Source organism: Triplophysa dalaica, chromosome 17, assembly GCF_015846415.1.
Source record: "Triplophysa dalaica isolate WHDGS20190420 chromosome 17, ASM1584641v1, whole genome shotgun sequence".
In the NCBI taxonomy this organism is placed as follows: Eukaryota; Metazoa; Chordata; class Actinopteri; order Cypriniformes; family Nemacheilidae; genus Triplophysa; species Triplophysa dalaica.
In genome coordinates this window covers 21318135-21336753 of record NC_079558.1, presented here as the reverse complement: position 1 = coordinate 21336753, position 18619 = coordinate 21318135, and the positions used below count along the sequence as shown (strand labels likewise).

The 18619-nt window shown below is 38.9% G+C and overlaps 1 protein-coding gene across 1 annotated transcript in view; it reads left to right on the top strand.

The window, feature by feature from the left end:
• LOC130438778 (IgGFc-binding protein-like) overlaps positions 1-18619 on the top strand; it is a 34548-nt gene that overhangs the window by 5217 nt on the left and 10712 nt on the right. Inside the window, 28 exon segments of the mRNA XM_056770943.1 lie at positions 892-1023; positions 1408-1494; positions 4360-4734; positions 4810-4860; positions 4964-5377; positions 5887-6279; positions 6647-6718; positions 8147-8536; positions 8704-9111; positions 9195-9269; positions 10251-10378; positions 11300-11578; positions 11656-11751; positions 11832-11985; positions 12113-12366; positions 12460-12606; positions 12692-13271; positions 13385-13968; positions 14056-14617; positions 14724-15328; positions 15812-16364; positions 16522-16718; positions 16989-17124; positions 17228-17355; positions 17501-17779; positions 17870-17965; positions 18047-18200; positions 18342-18595. Of these exon segments, the coding sequence (XP_056626921.1) occupies positions 892-1023; positions 1408-1494; positions 4360-4734; positions 4810-4860; positions 4964-5377; positions 5887-6279; positions 6647-6718; positions 8147-8536; positions 8704-9111; positions 9195-9269; positions 10251-10378; positions 11300-11578; positions 11656-11751; positions 11832-11985; positions 12113-12366; positions 12460-12606; positions 12692-13271; positions 13385-13968; positions 14056-14617; positions 14724-15328; positions 15812-16364; positions 16522-16718; positions 16989-17124; positions 17228-17355; positions 17501-17779; positions 17870-17965; positions 18047-18200; positions 18342-18595 (7583 nt within the window).

Sequence of the window (18619 nt, the reverse complement as noted above, 5' to 3'; positions counted from 1 at the left end):
CTGAGGTCCAGGAACCGGACGCAGTCTGGCTGTTGAGAATTACAGAGATAGACTGACATCTATCTTAAAGCTACAAAAATAACCAGAGTTGTTACACATGTCAACAAATGCAATCTCAAACACAAGATATCTTTACAAGATAATGATATCAAACAATATATCAGCAGAGAATTGGCACAGTAAGCACAACATTTCACTCTTAATGACAGCTGACAGGGACACCTGGTGGTCAGTATTGGTATTGCATTCTAAGTGTTAGCTATCAAAACTTTTTCCTTAGTGTGGCCTCTTGAAGAGAAAAAAAATGAAATAGAAAACATTTTAGAAAAGAAAAAATCACTTCATCGGGTTCACCCACTTATATGGCAAATTAATAACTTAACCAGTTTGTATAAGTAAGATCTATGCATTTAAGGATAATGGCAGCATTAGATTTAAAGGGCGAGGATATAATCATGTGAGCTTTAGACTTATAAGAGGTTTTGGTATCATTAATACGGCAAGTTTCATAGAATACAAAAACACCCCCTCAACAGCAAATGAGTTTTAATCTTTGACATGTCTTTACACTTAGTATTAAAGATATTAGGGTTATATTTTCGCAGAATGTTCTTTACATTACATAGATTGATTTTTCAAATAAAAAACAGTAAATTAAAATAACTTTAGCTAGGGCTGGGTTTCACAGGAAGGGTCACATATAATAATTAAAATGTTGTCATTTAAAGAAAATGTGTACATCTTTCTACAATGTATTTTGCTACATGTGTTTACCCAAATAATTTAAGAATGTTTATTACTCAGAATTATTGTGAGATAGTGACGACAGACTTTTATTTTGGGGGAATAATCTCTACTCTCTGTGTGTGTCTGAATATGTTTGTCTTTCAGGATCCTGTGCTCAGCCAACAGCACTCTGCTGTCCTGGACAGGATAACAGCTGCTCTCGTGGATGTTATTGTGATGAGATATGCGTCATGCTTGGGGACTGCTGTAGTGACTACATCCAGACATGCGGTCTCAGTAAGACTGACAATTCTCAACATTCACCCGTCCATTTATAAACAGTTTATCAGCTAGTAAAATCTTTCTTCTACATTTAGTAATATTCTTCAAATAAAAATTTAATATACAACTCTTAATGCAAGTTTGATGTTATCACAACACAAGCTTGGGCATGAATGGCAAAAATGTGCGAATGCTTATTTAAGCGCCCATGTGTGGGCAATTTCACTCATTCCTTTTTGGAGAAGTCTATAAATGTCCATTTTTTTAAGTTTTTCCATTCAGATTTGACGTTATTCGCCGTTGAAATTTGATTGGCTGCTGGCAGCCAAAGTTGTTAGCTTTAAACATGTAAACATGAAGCATAATTGACATTGATTAAAATGTTTTTGATCACAAAAGACACAAACTTCACCACAGTGGCTCCAACAATACAGACAGCAGAGACTCCGCCCACAGAATATTTTACTCCGCCCATCACAATCACAGGTAAAGTATTGTCATGTTTCCTTTATGTTTTAATAATAAAATAAAATGTTTTTTCATGATACAGTATTTTGCCATGTCCATTCTAAATAGTGTCGATCATTGTCTTATTCAAATTGATGTGCCCTCTTCAGTTTAGTTAAAATCACCCTCTAGTGACTATCCATATCCGATGACATAAATTAGACGGCTCATGCATCCTCTCAGGGATAAACACGAGGCACACCACATTTAGTTTTCTCACTCAGTTTCACTCACATGGAAGTAAAATGATCGACATTTTGGTTCCCCTGCATGATACTTTAAAGCTCCAAAAAGCTTATCATATATATTATAATATCACAACTTCCTCCTATTCAATAATCATGATATCAGTCAACACTTTTGAGACTAAAGGGAGCTGAATTGATCCCTTCATTTTTTTTAAGGTAAATTAGTAATACCTTTTTAACAGAACATAAAGGGATAGTTTGCCTAAAAAAATTCTGTCATCATTTACTCAACTTGGAGTTCTCTAAAAAGGATGCAAACATGCACGGTATGTGTAAAATACAGCATTTTTTATTAGGCCCTGTTTATGCCTGGTATCAAGATGTGTTTTGGTCGATCAGATCACAAGTGGACAAATGAGGCACATTTGACCACTTCTGCCTGATTTGTTTGCGAAATATCTGTAAAAGCATACACAGCCAAACACCCTGGCGGGTAAATGTGTTTCCTTTTTTAGATATTTAATTCAAATTCAAAAAAGAAGTGCATGCAATGTACATACGTTTGAGCGTGACCGGAGAGGACAGTTTAAAAACATACAGAGTGCAGCGGTTTTATTTCTGCTTTGACCGATGTGAGACAGCGCCTTACACTGTAAGTGTGTGTATGGAATGGTGAGAAAACATTCTGCTTCGTCACAATGAAATCCATCCATCCATCCATTTTCTACCGCTTTATCCGAACTACCTCGGGTCACGGGGAGCCTGTGCCTATCTCAGGAGTCATCGGGCATCAAGGCAGGATACACCCTGGATGGAGTGCCAACCCATCGCAGGGCACACGCACTCACTCATTCACTCACACACTCACACCCTACGGACAATTTTTCCAGAGATGCCAATCAACCTACCATGCATGTCTTTGGACCAGGGGAGGAAACCGGAGTACCCGGAGGAAACCCCCGAGGCACGGGAGAACATGCAAACTCCACACACACAAGTCGGAGGCGGGAATCGAACCCCCAACTCTGGAGGTGTGAGGCGAACGTGCTAACCACTAAGCCACCGTGCCCCCCCACAATGAAATCACACAGCAAAATTATTTTTGTGTTTCCTACAGTGTTGCAGTGATTATCATTAATGATTTATCCCTGCACAGCATTATTTCTTCAAAATAAATGTTCAATTGTAATCTTTAATCAAAAACATTAAGCTCCTCTCACTCTCTCAACAAAAACTCTTCACCACATGATGTCAGCAACAAAAAAGAGGCAGGACTAAACTGATTGTCCAATGGCCAGTCATTTCTAGCCCTCCCCTCCAGTCCTAATTTACATGAAACCAAACAAAAAGGGAAGTGCAAAATAAAGCCTCAACCTACATTTTCTTCTCATTTCAGAAGCCTTTCACTCGGATACACATCGAAATACGGAAAAGAAGTCAATCGCAACTTCCGTCTCATGTTGACTTTGAGGTCTTTAGCCGGCACAGTTTAAATCTTGTCTGGATAATACACTTCTCATAATTTTTACACATGATATCCGTATGCAGAGTAGTATGTAGTCTCTTGTGGCCATTCATCATACGCTGCAAAAACAAAACTGAAAACAAAAGTTTATAGAAAAAAGCTGAAGTATAACTAATGCAGCATGTGCAACACCGTAACGTTACTCACCTATTACAACACTCCCATTTCTTGCCACGGACAAAAATATACAAATTTAAAAAAGCTAATATCTAAATACAATAAAAATCACACTATACTTACTGGGGTAACTACCTTACATGCATAATCACCTGTATTATAGTAATTTAAAGGTTACTTATATTTTGCGCCCCCCGGCAAATTTTATTTGATTTTATTATTTATATAACTGGCTCTTTTGGACGAAAAGGTTGCCGATCTCTGCTTTAACAGTCAAAGCCAAATACTTACGGACATCCTTAAGGTTTCCTTGGGTTTTTTCTTGCAACTTATTTTTTTCATTTAGTGTCCCCTAAACCCTATAACTAAGGATTTTTAATCAATCTGGCACAGTTACTTGAGCCAATTTTATTTGAGAAAAATATTTGCATGACTTTCTCGGGTCATATTGACTGCGGTGCACATGATGATAGAAAAAAGAAATGGAATTCGTTGTGAAAAGAAGCTCATTAGGAAAATGTATACACCAGCATGTTTAAAGATAACGTATTAAAGATAAAGATGTAACCACAGTTGTAGTAAAAATGTTGAAGGTCTATGGAACTCTAGCCAGCCTTCCTGAACGCCACTGCAAGAAGAAAATAAATATAAATTTTGAATATAAAAATAGTAGTAAAATAATAGTAGTAAACAAAAAGCCAAGGGAAAAGCAAAAAACAAGCTGAACTCCTAGATAAATATATATCAGTGTGTGATCATGCCACATGTTGCTTTCTAAACCAAAGAGGGGTTGACAATATATCAAATCAAACCTGGAACTTGCTAAAATAAAAATTGACATCACAATGCTTCTGTGTGAATGTCCTTTGGACAGATGATACAATGAGATATAATTCTGTTAAATTATTTGAGACAAGTGTGAATTCTTTTTAGTAAGTGTTCCAACTTATTTGTCATTGTATCATGTATATCAAAAAATATTAAATTTGACTTTATCTAATGCTTTTCAAACAGAAGTTGACCCCTGCTACAACTACAATGTTCTGGATGATGTCTGGAGAGCCACCAGTAATCAGTATAACTCTGGTTTAATGTGTGACATGTACGTGAATTGGGGGGGCTGGTATCGTCTCTTCATTCATGGTCAGAGCGCTCAGATGCCGGACACATGTGTTGCTCAGTACAGCTGTGGCACTCATGCACCTCTGTGGCTGAACGGTGAACATCCAAGAGTTGAGGACGGAGTGGTGACCAGAGACGTCTGTGGTCACTGGAATAATGACTGCTGCCATTTCCAGTCCAATCCCATACAAGTCAAAGCCTGTCCTGGAGATTATTATGTCTATAAATTTGTCAGTCCATCTACTTGCCACTTGGCATACTGTGCAGGTAAATACATTTACTTTTTCTTGTTGCGTACAAAAGTTCTTTGTTGACTTTATAGTCATCAATTTCCCCCCTCAGATGATGGATACAGTGACACTACTCCAACCCCAAACATAGAAACTGTAACTGGTATGTGCTGTATTATTTATTGGGTCAAAATCTGGGGGGTACTGTTTTCCATGAGCTGTTACTGTTGGTTTGTGTTGTTAGAGAAGCTTCTCTTTTCTCTCAGTATCTACAACCACCATCTCAGACCCGTGCTCTGATTATAACACTATTGATGAATATTGGAGAGACATACACCTGAACTCATTCCTGGACTACGGCCATGATGACAGTCTTGTTGAGTGGAGTGGCTGGTATCGGCTGTATCTGAATGGAGAAAGTGCTCAGATGTCTGAGGGGTGTGTGACTAATATGGGATGCGGGGGTGAAACAGGACTGTTTCTCAGTGGTTCTCATCCACGACTTGAAGATGGTGTGGTGACCCGTGAGGTCATGGGGACTAATATGTGGTGGTGGTACCACAACCAGTGTGCCAGCTACAGATCAGATCCCATTCAGGTGAAAGCCTGTCCAGGAGACTTTTATGTCTACAAACTCACCACACCAGATGTGTCGATCTACAAGCCTTCATACTGTGCAGGTGAAGATCAAACACTTCTGATATTTTATTTTTAAGATATTTTTAAATGAGTATTACGAGAAGATTGCACATTTAGGGATAATATTTCATAATACAATAATTTGACAAATCCTAATGGATTTAAACAGCTCTAAAGATGTTGTGTAACACAGTCTGTTACTGACAGTTACTCAAAACATGTCTTAACAAAGATTTTCCTCGTTTCAGCTTCAATGAAGGTAAAGTGTTTACGGTCACAATGAAGGAAGTTTTGATATGTTGTATTTTAATGGAATTTAATAAGAAACTGAAACCTCTTCTTGACACTACTGGTTATAATATACTGTAATTGTTTTAGACCATTGATCTATAATTTTATTTTGCTTCGTATATATTATACTTTAAATTGTTGTATATGTAAGCAATGAAGTAATAGAGTAGGTCATGGCTGAAGTCAAAGCCCAGAACAAACTACTTTATAAACAATAATTGAATGGAACATTGACTAACATCTCTTTTCTCCATGACAGTTTCTTTCAGCAGCATCAGTGATGATCCCTGTTACAACTATGAGTCTCTGGATCGTCCCTGGAGAGCAACAACTGAAAGTGGATTGTACGTTTGTGATGAAATCTTCTCCTGGAGTGGCTGGTACAGACTTTATCATTATGGGATGAACATCCAGATGTCAGAGAGCTGTGTTCATCCATACAGCTGTAACACAGTATTTGGTCTGTCCCTCAATGGTCCTCACCCGCTGATAGAAGATGGGGTGGTGACCCGGGAGGTCTGTACGGGGGACTTTTGGGGTGGCTGCTGTGATTACAAGTCAAAACCCATCAGAGTAAAAGCCTGTCCTGGAAATTATTATGTCTATGAACTTGTAAATCCAATAGACGGCGAATGTTCAGGATACTGCACAGGTACAGCTTTTCATACTTTCTGAATATATCTTACAAATGGATTAAAATGATTTCAGTGTTCTGTCATGTAATCCACGAGAGGCAACTCAACGAAGGCCAAGTGCAGTTTATTTGACACAAAGAGAATAAACAAAGACTTGAACATGACTAAACTAGACTTGACAAACGTAACAGTATCCTAACAGTAGATAGATATAAAAAAAGCCCACGAAATCCAGTGACAACATGAAGGCTTTAAATTAGGACAATCAGGATAAGAAGAGACATTTTAAGACAATTAGGGTGGAATAAAACTTCCCAGGCTGTGGACATGTACTGCAATTCTAAAACTGTACATAACACTAACCCATTACTCATTTTTTTTCAGATGTCAGCACTATATCACAGACAGATTTCATACCAACAACAGCTTTCCTTACTGGATCCAGCGTCGTCTTGAGTAAGTTCCCATAATCTATAGACCACTTCAGAAAACATAAACATTGCTGGTCCAAAATAACTACCTAACACTATGTATGATTAAAAATATAAAATTAAACAAGAAGTGCTGCTGAACCACCGTTGCGAAATTATGAATAATTTGGGATTATAGTTGATCTTCATGTTTAACAATATCTCATGGAAGAAACCAAACTTCTGCAAATTCTCTAATTCAAGAAAACATTACTTTTATTATGCAACATTACACATTAGGCGAACAAAACATAAATACAAAACATAAACACAAACACAAACATAAACATAAACATAAACATAAACATAAACATAAACATAAACATAAACATAAACATAAACATAAACATAACATGTGTCCGGGCCCGGTCCTCTCTCTTCGACGGTCCGGTCGCTTGTTCTCTTATATGCTCCCATCTCCTACGTGATTCGAGCCCGGTGTGCGCACAGCTGGCGCTCATTCACAATTACTCACCGGTCTCGAACCACGGTCTCGCCCCGTCTACTCCACTACAGGCATACATTAGCATTTATAAGTAAAAAGACATTGACATTTGATAACTTTTTTGAGAGACTGTACTCACTATAAAAAAATCCCTATATTGAAGGTTGTTTAAGAAACTCTCTAGCAGCCGCTTATGACGACCTATGGTAACATGTTTTGATGTGCAGGGTATTCCATTGATTTAGATTGTTCACTTTATGGATTTCATTAGTTGTATTTGTAAAAGTATCAATAGTTCTTTTGGAGGATTTTGTAGCCCCTAACCCCACCCTTAACATACAAAACGTAACACATGAGGTATTTAGTGCATACATTGTCAAACAGTATACAAATATTACAAAACAACGTATGTTGCCAACCTTCTGATCTGAAGCCATGAAATGTTGGCTCAGATCAGAAGATTTCCATGAATGCAACACACACAGACATCTCGTTCAGGCATAAATCATGACTCAATGGTTCACGAGGGCAAATAACACTTCACAATTAAAACTGACGTAATGACGCAGTTGGTCACAAGATACACAAGGGCAAATTACACTTTATAATCAAAGATAATACAGCATTTCCTCTGGCTATAATTTTAAACCTGTGTTTGACCTGGAAATTGAGTAGATATGAAGATTTACTGCAGATGGTGATCATTTACTCCAAAAAATCCATCATTTCACCTCAGTACTTTTGGATTATTTGTACATTTAAAAAAACAACTGTGACTGTTTTTGTATGCTGTGTTTATGTTATATTATAAATAAATTGGTGACATTGCTTGTTCAAAATGACTGAATAGTATAATGTAGATACATACAGATATATCTTTCACTTTTATTGTCAGTGTAGATTGCATCATTGATAAGCACAATTATTTAAATACACTCTTATAGTTTCATTACATTATTTTAATCTCAGGTGACCCATGCTCAAGCTACAAGATACAGGACGACTACTGGAGGAGCACAAACAATTACTGGTATTTGTATGGATATATAACTGGACATGATGACACACTTGAGGAATGGGAAGGCTGGTATCGACTCTTCATCAATGGATCGAGTGCTCAGATGCCTGAGTGGTGTTTTACTTACATGACATGTGGAGGTGTCAGTTCTTTGTATCTTGGTGGTTCTCATCCTCGAGTAGAAGATGGAGTTGTTACTCGTGAAGTCTACGGGTCTTATTATGACCAGTGCAGTCGTTTCACATCCAACCCAATCCAAGTCAAAGCTTGTCCTGGAGATTATTATGTCTATGAACTGACCAGACCAAATCTAGCCATCCCAGCTCCTTCATATTGTGCAGGTGCATTCATTCTGCTACAATCCATGATCAACTTTGTATGTTTGTCATGAATTACATTTAATTTTTATTTACTACCACTACCTGTGCAGACTTGTTGAAGATTCCTTACTTGTATTATTATCTGGAATACTTTTAATCTGCAAAACCTTTTTTTTCTCTTATTATAGTTCCTTTAAGCTCTCTAAGTGTGGACCCTTGTGACAGCTACACCACTCTGGATGAACCCTGGAGATCCACTGATAATTCTTACTATAACTATGACTACAACAGCTACAATGTCATGTGTGATTATAATGTTGAGTGGAATGGCTGGTACAGACTCTTCATCAACGGTCAGAGCACTCAGATGTCAGAATCATGTCTCAGTGAAGGGATGTGTGGCACATATAACCCACTGTATCTCAGAGACCCTCATCCACAGCTGGAAGATGGAGTGGTCACACAACACGTCTGTAGGTCTTCATGGAATGGATGCTGTGGTTCTGAATCTCATCCCATACGAGTCAAAGCCTGTCCAGGAAACTACTATGTTTATGAGTTTGTAAGACCAATGGATTGTGCTGCTTACTGTGCAGGTAGAGAATTTTCCCTATTAAACAATTCAAACATATATACTCTTTCGTTCTTTATATATATACATATTTTATTCATGTTTTAGATGAAAGAAGGTTCAGTACTGTCAGGACAGAGACAACCTCAACCACAGTAACCACTGCGATCACAGCTGGTAATGGTATGTGCAGTTTTCTGCTACTGTTACAGACTAGAGCAGTGCTTCTCAACTCTCCCGCGAGATCCATTTTCCTGTCGAGTTTAGCCCCAAGTCTGTTCAAACACACCTAAACAAGCTAATCAACATCTTAAGGATTAGACGCGTTTAATTGAATGCGCCACTGCTCAAATCTGTCGGCGTATAACATTACCGCAAGTGAGAAAAGACTTCTCCATATGCTTTTGAATCTCTCTTGCGGAATTAATGTAATTTTTACCAAAACTATTGACACTCTTTTAAAGCTGGTGGTATGTATAATCTCAAAGTCTCTAGGGAAGTTGAACAGGCTGCCATGTTTGCAATACCTTTGGGCACCAATTCAGTCATCCAAGTTCTATGTACTTGAATGAGGGAGACAGATTGCCAAGATCACAATCAAACAACATATTACCCACCCACAATTATACCTGATATAAATTGTACCATAAATTAGAACTAGAACAACAATTGTTGATGCATTAAGCTTATAATTGACTTCAACAGATGTGCTAAGACTGGAAAGCATCTCGCAACACTATACAGAGCCCTTCCTTGGTAGCAATGATTCCTAAATCCACTCCTCGGGCCGCCTACAGAATATTTTAAATATCTCTTTTTATAAAACACGTGATTCAGCTCCTCATGTCAGTGTTATTACTATCTCCAGGTTTCTGGTAGAAGCCAGATGAGTTGATTCAGGTGCTTTGTATAAGAAGAGATTTTAAACATTTTGGGGGACCTGAGGACTAGATTTGGGAACGACTGCTCATGAGAATCAGTCTTTATCGTAGATGGGATTTATAATAGCGTTATATTATCTCCCCATTCATAGCAATAGAGTTGTAGCATCTTGTTCATATCTATTATCTATGGTCTAATAAATTATGTCTTATATCTCTTGTCTTTGCTAATATGAACAGTATATATATATATATATATATAATATGAGATTTTTTATTTCAGTAACAGGCCCATTTTATCCGTTTGGAACTGGAGATATAGAGAATAGACGTAGTGATGATGGAAGTTCTGAAGTCATCTACCTTCTGCAACCATTTTTATTTTTTGGAAAAACATACAACCAAATAAATGTAAGTTAGGATTTTAAAATAGAATCATGTTCTGGTTTTTACTGTGTAACATCAAGTTTAGAATAATGAGTACACTCTAAGAAGGATGTGTTAATATAAACATTTGTGTGTTGTCCTTATCTGAAGCGTGTAGAATGTGGTGGTCGGGGAATTATAGATTCACACATTAAATTCAATGTCCTAGCTATTCAAATTGATTTACAAAATAAAAAAATTCACATACACTTAAAGCAAATTTGTGTTAAAAAAAAGACATTTTGTTAATTCATTATATTCTTCTTCATTATATTACATACGTTATTTCTTGGGACACATGTTTTGTGTTACTTTTACCACAACTTGTGGTAAAAATACAATTTTACACAAACGGGATGACACAAACCTTGTGTTAAAATGAATACATTTTAAGAGTGTGTGAACATGAATATAACTTATCATTAAATATGCACACTCTATATATACAAATACAAATCAAGTAATTTTGACAAAACCGCAGCTCTTTACAGTAGGTGGTGATTTTGTTAGACAATGTTTGAGTGAAAGGTGCCAACTCTACTGTAAATGGGACGCAATGATGTATCAAATATGCTCATCAGTATAATCTTTGAGAGATGATTTTTTGTGATTATAGCTTTTTATTTGAAATAAAAATTGAAATATCATCACTGAGCTAGAATGATAACATGAAAGAAAAGAACATACAAGTACATTAAATATAACTTCAGATTAATTAAAAAAGAACAAACAAATAAACCATAGAAGCAAATGTTCAAATAGAATAATGCATTACTTAAAACAATTATTTTAACGCTATTGAGAATTGATTTTGAATTGTCTTGTGACTCTACCAAAATATTTCCACCTGTAACATGTATCAAATATAAGACAGCAAATGATCCTGACTGTAATTGTTGTCATCAGGTGAACAACAATGGACACTTGACGTTTGATGGGGCGTGGTCGAGCTTCTCTCCATACGCATTCCCAGCTTATGGTGGTAAAGACATCATCGCTCCGTTCTGGACTGATATTGATAACGGTGGGAATGGTGTGATCTCATATCAGCAGTACACCTCTGGAGATGTCCTGACACAGGCTTCACAAGACATCAACCAGTACTTCCCTGACCTGATCTTTTCTGCTTCATGGGTCTTTGTTGCAACATGGGACAGAGTGGCATATTTTCCACAGTCACGAACAGTAAGAAATTCACTGCAAAACATTTGTATAACAAACCAAAAAAAAATTTAAATACATTTTTTGTTACATTTTTGCAGGAAACATCTTTCCAAGTGGTTTTGATTTCAGATGGACATCTCTCATTTGTAATAATGAACTATGGTACTATTGCTCCATCACAGCGATATGTGCAGGTACACACTGAATAAATAATATTAGTTTGTATTATCTGTAAACAACTGACTAAATAGACATCTGAATATTTTAACATTAGGCCGGCTATGACACAATCGACTCGAGCCACCATTTTTCAATTACTGGATCACTTGTGAATGACTTCACAATCCTAACATACAGTAGCAATGTCAATCTAACAGGCAGATGGGCCTTCAGAACAGATCATGGATCACGGGGTTGTCAGTTCAATGGTAAGTTTATTTGCAATGAAGCTTTAAATGAATGAACCATGTATTCTTTGTACCATGGCTGTTACATTTATTTGAGCTCTTTCAGTATATTATTTTAGGTATATATACTCATAATATATTGTTTTAGGTTTAGCAGTGCAGCTGGGAGATTCTTTCTGGAGTGATTCCACCTGTCAGGAGAGATGCACCTGTTCCAGAAGTGGTCTTCAGTGCAGCCAGGAGCCCTGCACTTATTCCCAGGCATGCCGCAGAGACGCTTTCCAATACTCTTGTCAGAACATTCAAAGGCAAACCTGCACCATCTCTGGAGATCCTCACTATTACACCTTTGATAACCAGGTTTTTCACTTTCAAGGAACTTGTACTTACGTTCTATCAGAGGTTAGTTTCTACTGACAGTTCCTTTGGGTTTATGATAAATCATTGATAAATGTATCAGTTTTCAAGTTATTCTGATCTTGTATCATTGCTTAGGCTTGTGGAAATGGTTTGCCGTACTATCGCATTGAGGGCAAAAATGACCACCGTGGTAGTACACACGTGTCATGGACTCGGATGGTCAGAGTATTGGTGTATGATGAAGAAATTGAACTGATTAAAGATCACTATTATGAGGCAAAGGTTCGTATCCCTTTTTGCTGGAATGCTGACTTGAATTTGGTCATGTTTTCAAATTTCTAAAATCTTTCATGACAATATTTTCTAGGTTAATGGGACCCTTACAGCAACACCTTTCAGTCTGCGTAATGGATCCATCCAGGTCTATCAGTCAGGTTTTAGCTTGGCAATCAGCACAGACTTTGGTCTGGTTGTTACATATGATGCATACAGCTGGGTCACCATCTCTGTACCTTATGAATACCAGAATGCCACATGTGGTCTGTGTGGGAATTTTAACCTGTATCCTGAAGATGATTTCCGTTCCCCTTCTGGGGAGATACTGAGCTCAGATGTGGACTTTGCCAACTCTTGGAAGGTAGAGGGGGACACAGACCCGGAATGTCATAATGTCAGGTGCACGGGTCTGGCTTGTGCTGGTTGCAGCGATGACGAAATGAGTGTTTATGGTGATACAAACCACTGTGGGATCCTAGAAGACATCTTTGGCCCTTTTGCTCCCTGTCACTCTGTGCTTTCAACTCAGACATACACAGAGAGCTGTGTGTACGATCTTTGCTTAGGAGGAGGGTACCAACCCATTCTGTGCCAGGCTCTCAATGTGTACGCTGCTCAATGCCAACAGCAGGGAGTACAACTTGGCCACTGGAGACAGCAGGGATTCTGTGGTAAGACCCCTGTTATTTTTACAGTGCTATTTTGCACCAAACTATTTCAATCCATTTGAAAGATTAAAGATCGGTGGTTGTTGAATCTTTTTATTTACACCATCCTTTTCCAGAGATTCAATGTCCTGAGCACAGCCATTTTGAGCCTCAAGGAACAAGCTGCCCTGCAACATGTACTGATCCTTCTGCCCCCATGAACTGTCCCTTGCCCAATCAAGAGAGCTGTATCTGTGATGCTGGGTACATTCTCAGTGCTGGGACATGTGTTCCTGAAGCAGACTGTGGCTGCACCTTTGAGGGATTCTATTACGCTGAGGGACAGTCAGTAGTGTTGGATGAGGACTGTGGTAGACAGTGTGTTTGCAGCAGCAGGGCAATGATCTGCCATCAGCACCAGTGTAGTCCAGCAGAGGTGTGTGAAGTTCATCACGGTGTGAGGGGCTGCAGACCGACCAGATATGCTTCCTGTTCGGTTGAAGGCCTAGGGTTCTATCATACCTTTGATGGACAAGCTTTCAGATATCCAGGAGCTTGTGGACTGACCCTTGCAAGGGTCATGGGACCATCCCAATTACCATCCTTCCTTTTGACAGTAGAGAAAGTACCACGAGGCCTTCAAGGTTTTGCTAGGTTCCTGAAGTTTGAGGCAGAAGGGACTCATGTCTCCGTAGAAATGGGGGAAGGTAGCAATGTGCAGGTTTGCCAGAAAACTTTCTGATAAGGATTTCATATGTTAAAAAAGGCAACTTTAAATTCAAATTAATCATTTCATTCTCACGGACAGGTAGATGGACAGATGGTTGGTTTGCCCATAAGTGTTGGATCCGGTCAAATCAGCATCTATCACAGTGGTGTCATGGGTTTTGTTCTGGAAACAAACTTCGGGTTGACCATCAGAGCTGACTGGCCACACATTGTAAGGATAACAGTGCCGAGCACCTACGGTGGTTCACTTGGAGGTCTATGTGGGAACTTCAATGAAAATATTTATGATGAATTCATAAGTCCAGATGGTGTCCTGCTGGATGGGCCCCAATCATTTGCAGACAGTTGGCGTGATGGGTCCTTATCAGCACACTGTGAGGATCCAACTGACCTCTGGGAATCAGGACATTATCAGAACAGCCAGTTCAGTGAGCAATGCAGCATCATGACCTTGCCCGATGGACCATTTGCTGAGTGCAGCACAACACTAAACCCTACGCAACGAATCCAAGATTGCATTCAGATGCTGGAGCAGACCAGCGGAGCAAGGGAGGCTCTCTGTGAGGCCCTGCGGGGATACACTCTGCTCTGCCAAGAGAATGGCATTGCAGTTGGGGAGTGGCGGAATATTACCCACTGTGGTTAGTATTGTATAACATATGTGATTTGCAGGCTGAAACCGAATCCTCTTCATTACTTTTGAATCTTGCTCACTCTGCTGCTTGTCATTGTGCTTTGTGATTCCAGAACCCATCTGCCCACCGAATGCCCATTATGATCTGTGTGGCACATCCTGTCCTGCATCCTGCCCTAGTCTCTCATTTCCCTTTCAGTGCACCCTGCAGTGCCAGGAGGGATGCCAGTGTAATGATGGGCTTGTTTTGAATGGAGATCACTGTGTGCCACCCATGGGCTGTGGTTGTCGCTATGCTGGACGTTATCGACAGCCTGGAGAGCAGTTCTGGCGTGATGAGGAGTGCCAGTCTCTGTGTGTTTGTGATGGGATTACTGGAAATGTCCATTGCTCACCATCCTCATGCAGTGAACAGGAACTCTGCAGTGTCGTCGAGGGAGAGTATGGCTGCCATCCCAGTCCACATGCTAGTTGTTCTGCTTCAGGAGACCCCCATTATATCTCTTTTGATGGGACCTACTTTGATTTCCAGGGCACATGTAGATATGTGCTGGCCACAGTATGTAATGACACTCGTGGTCTATCACACTTCCAGGTGGATGCAAGAAATGAGGCTTGGCATGGACTCCCCGTTTCCATTACCGTTGAGGTTTTTGTCAATGTCTCTGGACACCTCATCCACATGTCACAGGACCTAAACGGTTATTCTTCTGTTCAGGCAAGCAAACATGACTCTTCATTTCAATGATGGGCACTTATGGTTTTTGAAAAGCTTGCCTTTTTATGAGGCCATGACAATATAATATTGATTCCGATTTGACACTTGCACAAGTGCATTTTAATAGGTGTTTGTACATTACTTTTGCCAAATTGTCCTAAATCATTTACCCAACTGAACCAGAGGACTGCAGAACATTATCTGGATTCCCAATATAAATAATACTTTTAAAAATATATATATGTTTAGCATAGCGAGGGCAAGCAAAATGACTATGTTGTCAACCCCTTACTGAACGTTTTGAACTCTTAAATGTAATAAGCAAATTTGACAAAACTACTAATTTGACCAGGTTGAACACTCTTGTCGCTATAACATGAATTTGGGTTGTAGAGCCTAGCATAGCCAAAATTTAGGATTATGTGTCTGGAAAGGGAACGTTTTGTTTGCTTTGTATAAAACAGCAGTTTCTTTTCTATTTAGGTTGATGGAGAGATCAGAAACCTTCCCGTCCTACTTGATTCTGGCCGGGTATCTGTCTACTCCACTGGATCGAACACTCTTGTTTCAACTGACTTCGGTTTGAGTGTGACTTATGGCTTCTGGGCGGTAAACATCAATGTACCAGCAGACTACCGAGGAATTACGTGTGGACTTTGTGGCAACTTTAACGGTCATACAGAGGACGACTTCATGACTCCTTCAGGTTCTTTGGCTCCTTCAGTAGACCAGTTTGGGTCAGAATGGAAGGTTGAGGACGAGATGCCATGCAATGATGGGTGCGGAGACGACTGTCCTTTGTGCCAAGATCAGACCATTGCTCATGCCATGTGTGAGATCATCAGAGACAACCTGGGCCCCTTTAGCTTCTGTCACCCTTCTGTAGATCCACAAGCGTACTTCAATGACTGTTCATTTGATGTTTGCCTCTCTGGAAACCTTCATGATGTATTGTGTCATTCTGTCCAATCCTATGTGAGGGCCTGTCAATCTGCCAATGCTGTTGTCTATCCCTGGAGAGAAACTACATCCTGTGGTAAGTGACTGGAAGTAAACCGTACTAAAGAAGACCCTCAGTTAAATTTAGTTTCCTAAATTTATGTGTTTATAAGATATATGTCATTTGTTTCATTTAAAACATTAAATTACATCATTCATTTAACCATGAATGCAATTATTTGTTACATTGACAGCCATGATATGTCCAGACAACAGTACCTATGAGTTGTGTGGTACAGACTGTGGTCATACATGCGCCAGCAGCATTGATCCTAGTTGTGAACATACATGCTCTGAGGGATGTTTCTGTAATGATGGATTTGTGAGGAGTGGAGATTACTGTGTGCCTGTGGAGCAATGCGGATGCTTGTATGATGGATTCTACTATGATGTAAGGAGTTGGAACATTACCTTTGGGATTGAATACACATCATTAATCTATCACAGTTTAATAAATTTCCTTAGTCCCTTACAACACAAACATTGGATACTATAATGAACAGGATATTGCAACGACTTAATAAATACCTTGTAGATTACTCTATATGCATACAAATATTTAGTATGATTATTTACGTGTGGTGACATCATGATATGAAATTGTAAACACCACTGCTCTGTTAAAGCAAAATCAAGTTAATCATTATTGTTGATTTTATAGATTGGTGAACAGTTCTTGGCATCAGAATGTTCCCAACACTGTGAGTGTTTTGCCCCAAATGATCTGCGTTGTTCCGCATACTCTTGCCCATCGACAATGGAGTGTGCAGTCAAAGATGGACGTCGAGGATGCTATGGTGAAATAGTGATAGATATGTTAAAAATAGTGCACAAGTTATGGTTTCTTTTTCTCGAGAATTATCTATTACTCATTTCTCAACTGTATTTCATTTATTTCAGGCAATGGGCCATTTTATCCATTTGGAACTGGAGACATGGAGAATGGACGCATTGATGATGGAAGTTCTGAAGTGATTTATCTTCTGCAACCTTTTATATTTTTTGGACATACATACATCCAAATACATGTAAGTTAGGTTTATAAAAGAGAAACATGTTTTGACTTTGACTCTATATTTTAAAGGTACATCTGTTTTTGAATGATTACTCAAGAATGGCTCTGTTGCTACACTGTTATATCTAGAAAAACATAAAAAATCCATAATTTTTTAGGTCAACAACAATGGACACTTGACGTTTGATGGGGCGTGGTCCAGCTACTCTCCATACACATTCCCAGGTCATGGTGGTAAAGACATCATCGCACCATTCTGGACTGATATTGATAACCGCGGAAATGGTGTTATCTCATATCAGCAGTACACCTCTGGCGATGTCCTGACACAGGCTTCACAAGACATCAACCAGTACTTCCCTGACCTGAGCTTTTCTGCTTCATGGGTCTTTGTTGCAACATGGGACAGAGTGGCATATTATTCAAATTCAGGCACAGTAAGAAGTTCACTCCCCTGCTGTCCAAAAAACATTTCTATGACAGAACAATCCAAATATTAAATAATTTTTTTTGTTATATTCTTGCAGGAAACATCTTTCCAAGTGGTTTTGATTTCAGATGGCCATCTCTCATTTGTAATAATGAATTATGGTACTATTGCTCCATCGCAGCGATATGTGCAGGTACACACTGAAAAAAAAACAATAGATTGTATTATCTGTCACCAACTGTCTAAATAGACATCTGCAAATTCTTAACATTAGGCCGGCTATGACACAATCGACTCGAGCCACCATTTTTCAATCACTGGATCACTCCAAAGTGACTTCACAGACCTAACATACAGGAGCAATGTCAATGTAGCAGGCAGATGGGCATTCAGAACAGATCATGGATCACGTGGTTGTCAGTTCAATGGTAAGTTTGTTTCCAGAGATATTTAAAATTAAGCTATATATTAATACTCTACGTATTCTTTGTACAATGGCTGTTGAATTTATTTGAGCTCTTTCAGTATATTATTTTAGGTATATGTATACTCATAATATATTGTTGTAGGCTTAGCAGTGCAGCTGGGAGATTCTTTCTGGAGTGATTCCACCTGTCAGGAGAGATGCATCTGTACCAGTAGTGGTCTTCAGTGCAGCCTGGAGCCCTGCACTTATTCCCAGGCATGCCGTAGAGACGCTTTCCAATACTCTTGTCAGAACATTCAAAGGCAAACCTGTACCATCTCTGGAGATCCTCACTATTACACCTTTGACAACCAGGTTTTTCACTTTCAAGGAACTTGTACTTACGTTCTATCAGAGGTTAGTTTCTACTGACAGTTTCTT